Here is a 6,521-nt window from a genome sequence, read left to right on the forward strand (position 1 = left end):
TATACGGCTGAATAAAATTCTGTTGCATTATTTTCCTGTTTAACTCTTTGAAGCTCCTTTGAAACAATCTGCATTGTTAAAAGCACTATATAAATGAAGTTGACTTGACTTGACTTGACGTAGTTTCCCAGACTCTATAAGTGTCTCCATCTAGTGGGGATACTGAAAACCACTTAAGTTCAAAATTCAAAGATCTACCACCTTAACCTGAAACACGCTGGTCTCTTTTATAAAGAAAATACAAAGTATTGTATTTTTTACACTTCCCAGCTTACATAAATAGGCTACGTATGGGCTAGCTTTTATTTCTGTATTTGTGCAAAGGCTACTATGATGAATCATTGCCTGCTTTTACTTTCCTTCTCTAACTTTTACTTTCACTTAAGTTCACGGTTCTTTTCTGACACAAGTATAAGACATGGCAGAGGCTATACTCGGAGATCACGACCAGTACAGCTGCTGGATATGTTTGGACTTGCTGAACGATCCCGTGACAATTCCTTGTGGACACAGTTACTGTACGAGCTGTATCAATGAATGCTGGAATACAAAGGATAAGAAAGGGACCTATACATGTCCACAGTGCAGGCAGGCCTTCAATTCAAAGCCTCAACTCAACAAAAATACAATACTTGGTGAAATAATGGAGAAACTGAGGAGCACAAAGCTACAAGTGTCAGACGCTGCTCAAAGTCTTGCTGGACCTGGAGAGATTGCATGTGATTTCTGCGCTGGAGAAGTGTTCAAAGCTGTCAAGTCTTGTCTGGAGTGTCGAGCCTCTTACTGTGAAATGCACGTACATCCACACTATAACGTTCCAGCCCTGAAGAAACACAAGCTGGTGAAAGCTACCGTCATGCCAATATGCCCTAAACATGACAAGCTCCTTGAGGTTTACTGTAGGACAGACCAGAATTGTGTCTGCATGCACTGCTTGATGGACGACCATAAGGGCCGCGACACAGTGCCATCTACAATAGAGCGCAATGACAAACAGGTGAAGATATCCATCATTTCTATTTCAATGACCCATAACTTAACCTAATTACAAAATTCTATTCACAAACATTTTCAGTGAGATTAAACAGACTGATTGTTTTGCCCTTAGATGAAACTCACAGACACTCAGACAGAAGTCAAGCAGACAATCCAGGCAAAAGAAAAAGAGCTGCAGAAGATGAAAATGGACATCACATCCCATTCAGTAAGTTCTGGTTCAAATAACATTAACATTTAAACAGAACGACTGCATTAATCAGCTGACACAAGGGTTAATCACTGGGATGATGGATCTTGTAATTGTAAACAACATTGAAGGGATAACATTTAGATTTTTCTTTGGTTCTCTTCAGGATTCTGCAAAGGATGCTGTGAAGGACAGTAAGAGAGTCTTTACTGATTTAGTCAAACTTATTGAGAAAAGAAGCAATGAGGTGATTGAAAAGATAAAAGCTCAAGAAAAGGCTGATCTGGATCATGGTGCAAAACTACAACAGAATCTGGAGGGGGAAATTACTGAGTTGAAGAAGAGGGAAGGAGTCCTAGAGACACTTCTACAGACATATGACAACGTCCACTTTCTTCAGGTACAACCACTATTATCAAACAGATTATATATTATATTACATTATATACTATGTGTTATAATATACAGACTCTGAGTTATACATTCTTGAGTGCAGCAGTCAGGTTCTGAAAATAAAAATCCCATTAATTCATAGGGGATTTGATTTTTAATGATAACCTTTATAGGCAGACTTACTGCAAGCTATTAGGTTGTAAATTGATAGTATGCTTCTGTTGAAGCTGTCAGTCCGAATTATTCCAACTTTTTTTTTTAATAATCGTGTTCAACAGAGGAATTCCTGGTGAAAAACTACATTGCCCATGATTCTGCAGATAAATCTCCACCAATCAAAAAATCGGAAACAAATCGTGCCAAAAGAGCCCATAGCACCCGCCCACTCCCATGAAACACTGCGACTGTTATAATAGTCAATCCACCTTCACTCTCAAACTATTTAAATATTTGTATATATTTTAAACCTAAAATATTCTGTTTCTACACATATACACAAGCAACAACATTTAATCAATGGTTTCATATTTTTCCATCGTTTTTCATTCAATTATGTCATTCGCAATGCTTCAAGGGGCTGTAGATCTTTATCTCAATAAAGCCATCAAGGACAAGGTTTTGTACCTTTAACTGTTTGTCCAATTATCAAATACTCTTTTGTTTCAGATCAAAGTTGGTAATTTTGTGATTCTCCTCATAGCTGCTTGGTTTGGTTCATGTCTTATAACCCTTACAGAAAAAGCACACGAATTTCACGTTTTCTGCATGTGGTCACGTGTTTCACATGGGAATTTACATGGGATTCACACGAAAATGTTCCGAAAGCGCAACTTTTCCATGTGCAAAACATGTTTCACATGTGATCCAGATATTTCACATGTGCTTTTAACATGTTTTTCCATGTTAAAATTCACATGTGCAAAATCTTTGCACATGTAAAATTAATGTGGTTTTTTTGCAAGGGTCTTTAACAAAGGACACTGAAAAAGTGACTATTGCACTTTATTACACAGCTCTCTGGCACTTGATTCTGATTGGTCTATTGCGACTGTCATTGGTCAGATAGTTCGCAATATTCTCTGTCAACGCTGTATATCAGTCCACTTATTCAGATAATTGAAACCGGTGCTACTTTCATGACTCTTGTATCACACCGCAGACCTGTGCTCTTATGTTTCAAATAATTGGCATCTCAGTAATTGATTGTGATAAAAAGTAACCTTGGAATGTTGCTAGATATGGATATTTTCTACATGTTGCACTACATTTAAGTTTTCCAGTATATGACACATGAGAAAAACTAAACTCAATTGTTATTAATTAGCTTAGTAATGTTTTATTTTTTCCTGCAGAATTATGAGTCTGTGTCCTCTTCTTCTGGGTCTAATGGCTTCCCCAGTTGTTCTTTTAAGCCTAGCTGTTCTTATACGGATGTTAACAAACTTGTCTGTGAACTTAAAGATCGACTGGAGACTGTTTTCAACCAGGAAATAAATGAAACATTTAAGGTAAAATTACTCAGGTTTACTTTCACTGGTCGTATTTTTATTGTAGGCCTACCTATGATGAAATAGGGCTTTAACATGTTGTACCAGTTTTAGATCTGCCTACAAAGAACAATCCAGTTTGCATTAAGGTTGGAGACACAATCAAAGTGAAGCCTTCTATTAAAACGGCAAAATATGATTGGGATAAAGGTGCCACACATAAAAGTTTGGGTGTGGTAAAAGGCAAGATCTATTATTCTCATGGTCATAAATGGTACATTATGGTGCAAGGCATCACAAATGAATATGTGAGTGCAGCACACTCATTTACATGTTCTTCTTTTAGATATTAACAGTGATGAGAGTTTGGTCATCGACTTTCCTGGATCCGCGTGCAGGAAAGGGATTCTCTCTGAAATGGAGCCAGTAACAGATGATGATGAATGTGGTAAATATACAGAGTAGAACTAGAGTTTTTGTCATCTAAGTAATAGTTGGAAATGTGACATTTACATATGAGATGCTATACTGTTTTATCCCAGCTCTATAGTGAGGCATTAAGAGTTTGAGATTGTCACGTTAGTAAATGATAGCCTATATGAGATTAAATTCTGCTCATTTTATTTCAGGATCTTCAACTCTCAACAGCAATCTTAAAATAGGAGACAAGGTCTGTGTGAAGTCATCTGTTAAAACTCCAAAATATCTATGGGGTTCAGTCAACTACAAGAGCATTGGCAGTGTTATAAGTAAGGGCATCATCTGCTGTCACTGATTTGACAAGATTGATACAGTTTTTGATACACTAACTTTCAGATTATTATTCATTATAATCACGCACAGTCAAACAAAAAATTATTCAGACACCGGATATAATGTTTTCTAGTGTTTACTAGTGTGTACAGGACACTATAGTTTATTTATGTAAGTGAGGATAGCAAAATAAAGTAAACTGTGACATATTATAAATGTTCTGTGACATTATAAAAATTCTTCATACAGTGGTCTACCAGTAAAATTGATAAAAATTTGGGACCAAAATTATTCAGACACTTTGACCTGACCATGTTTTGCTTAAGGGTTTTTTCTTTAATTGCTAATGCGACCTTTTGCACTACAGACAGACTGAACAAAATTAAGCATTGCTTGCAGTTGTTTGACGTAAAAAGGTATTACCTAATTGTGTAGTTACATTTACAGATGACAGCTGATTGGTTGATTGTAATCCATTACATACCTTTCTATCAAAGTTATCTGATATTATAGAGATTAATTTGTTCTGACAGTTTAACTCTGAGTTCTTGTCATATTTTCTTACCATTTTCTAAACTATAGTGAATAAACTCTGATAATGTGAGAAAATGTTGAAGGTGTCTGAATACATTTTGGTTGGACTGTATTAGGCATGCACATTCCTTTTTAGGATATTAAAATATTTTCTCTCTGTAGATGTGCAGGGTGAGACTGTAACAGTAGATTTCCCTGAGCAGGAAGGCTGGATTGGCGAAGTTTCTGAAATAGAGCTTGTAGTCAGTGCTGATTTAGGTATTACTGATTCAATATATTTAGATGCCTGTATATAGTGATACGTTTTTTTAAATGTACAATTTCAATAATTCATCAGTGCTCAATGTGCGTCACTCCATTCAGTTTGCTCTACTTTTAGTACATGGTCCAATCAGTGATTAAAAAGGGTTTTTTTGTTTGTTTTTTGCACAATGACAATATCTTCAAGAGATTAATCTGTACAACACAGCCCATTGTTTTATTAAGAAAATCAGTGGCCTGATATTTATGTCTGAGCTAATTCATTTGAATGGCACCATAGTGCATTTGTTCCCTATTTTTTCCATACACAAATGTTTTAAATATAGGTTTGCCTTGTGTAATTTAATAGTCTAACTTTGTTCTAACACTACTTCTTAGGGTTCCCCACTCATAACTGCTTGAAGATAGGAAACAGAGTCAGAATGAGATCTTCAGTGAAAGATCCAAAACATGGATGGGGATCAGTCACTCACAACAGCATCGGTGTAATCAAAAGTGAATACACTCCTTATGATTTTACTAAATGCTAATATACTGTGAGATATCTTAAATTACACAATCATTTATGCATCATATACACATCAAATCATTTAGAGGTTATTGACATTCTAATTCTGCAGAAATTCAGGGAGATTCTTTGACTGTGGATTTCCCTGAGCAGACAGATTGGACTGGCATTGTCTCCGAGATGGAGGCTGTACCCTAATGATGATACACCACATCCAGGAGCAGTTGATTACATTTACACTCTGAAAGGGTTTAAAATATAGAGATGTTTAGGAATAATACGTTTGCTGTTAACACATGTCGAGTTTAATGCACAGGTTATTAATGCCCACCAGGCTGGCCTGATCCGTACAGTCTCAAAAGACCTATTTTAAATGTAGTTTATTACATAAAGATTGCATAAAAAGGCAATTTACCACCGGCATAATATACTAAATGTGTTAACAATATATGCTAATATGTGTGTTTATGTAAAATGTTTGTATGAGTGCTCACAGGGATTTGGTTTTTAGGTTGACTTTTTTTTTTTTTTTTTTAATAGTATTTTTATTAGGATTTTAACATTTTACAAAAAGGTTTAAAGAAAACAAAAAAAAAAAATAAAAAAAAATAAAGATACAATACAAATTAATAAATGATAGTATAATAGCAATAATAATATAAATGGTAAATAATTATCATCATCCTCATCAACCATTAATAATAAAAATTTAAATACAAATTTAAATAAACAAAAGTGAAAACATAAAACAAAAATAAAAAGGAACTAAGAACAACCAGGGCGTATATGCATTTTCAGTGATAAACTACAAACAAAAATGCACTTCGTAGGGTAGAGCAGACAGCATACTATTCCCTCCATTACTGATCAGAGTCACTGTTAAACTGGTTAAGATGATCCAGGAATGGTTGCCATATATTGTAAAATTTATCAAGGTTACCCATAATTCCATACCGGACTCTCTCCATGTGCAATATTCCAGTAATATAGGTCAACCAGTTCTTGAACTGAGGAACTTCAACGGATTTCCAGAGTCTTAGAATGATGCTCTTAGCAATAATCATTCCGTAAATAATGGTACTTTGTACAGAGACATTGTAGTCTGACACAGAGACAGAAAATCCAAATAGTGCGATCTCTGGATCAGGCTTAAACACAAAACCGTACATGTCAGAAAACCACTTAAATATTTCACACCAAAAATCATAAAGTTTAGGGCATGTCCAGAAGAGATGGGTAAGAGAGCCCTCTGCAGATTTACACCGGTCACACGTAGAAGAAATGGTGGGAAAAATTCTATGTAATTTAGATTTTGAATAGTGCAATCTATGCATCACTTTAAACTGAATTAACTGATGCCTAGAATTAATAGAACAAGACCGAATCCTGCTAAGGCTCT

The 6,521-nt window shown here is 35.4% G+C and overlaps 2 protein-coding genes across 2 annotated transcripts; both read left to right on the forward strand.

Moving 5' to 3' along the window:
- Positions 1–418: 418 nt before the first annotated feature.
- On the forward strand, positions 419–3,237 carry LOC307134755 (E3 ubiquitin/ISG15 ligase TRIM25-like; the record flags this gene model as incomplete). The annotated part of the gene is made up of 5 exons (XM_079830752.1): positions 419–997; positions 1,109–1,204; positions 1,353–1,586; positions 2,932–3,087; positions 3,181–3,237. 5 exons carry the CDS (start codon positions 419–421, stop codon positions 3,235–3,237), a joined length of 1,122 nt encoding a protein of 373 aa, XP_079686878.1.
- A 199-nt stretch (positions 3,238–3,436) lies between these two features.
- On the forward strand, positions 3,437–5,538 carry LOC307134587 (uncharacterized protein). Its single transcript, XM_079830446.1, has 5 exons — positions 3,437–3,514; positions 3,696–3,815; positions 4,516–4,611; positions 4,993–5,109; positions 5,235–5,538. Exons 1-5 carry the CDS (start codon positions 3,484–3,486, stop codon positions 5,318–5,320), a joined length of 450 nt encoding a protein of 149 aa, XP_079686572.1. The 5' UTR covers positions 3,437–3,483; the 3' UTR covers positions 5,321–5,538.
- The last annotated feature ends 983 nt before the right edge of the window (positions 5,539–6,521 follow it).

This window comes from Gobio gobio (genome assembly GCF_949357685.1).
Source record: "Gobio gobio genome assembly, chromosome: 12".
NCBI lineage: Eukaryota > Metazoa > Chordata > Actinopteri > Cypriniformes > Gobionidae > Gobio > Gobio gobio.

Coding starts and splice junctions, on each gene's coding strand:
- LOC307134587 (XM_079830446.1), top strand. CDS start 3,484: ATGGAGCCAGTAACAGATGATGATGAATGTG. Junction 3,515..3,695: donor AACAGATGATGATGAATGTG/GTAAATATACAG, acceptor ATTTTATTTCAG/GATCTTCAACTCTCAACAGC. Junction 5,110..5,234: donor CAGCATCGGTGTAATCAAAA/GTGAATACACTC, acceptor CTAATTCTGCAG/AAATTCAGGGAGATTCTTTG.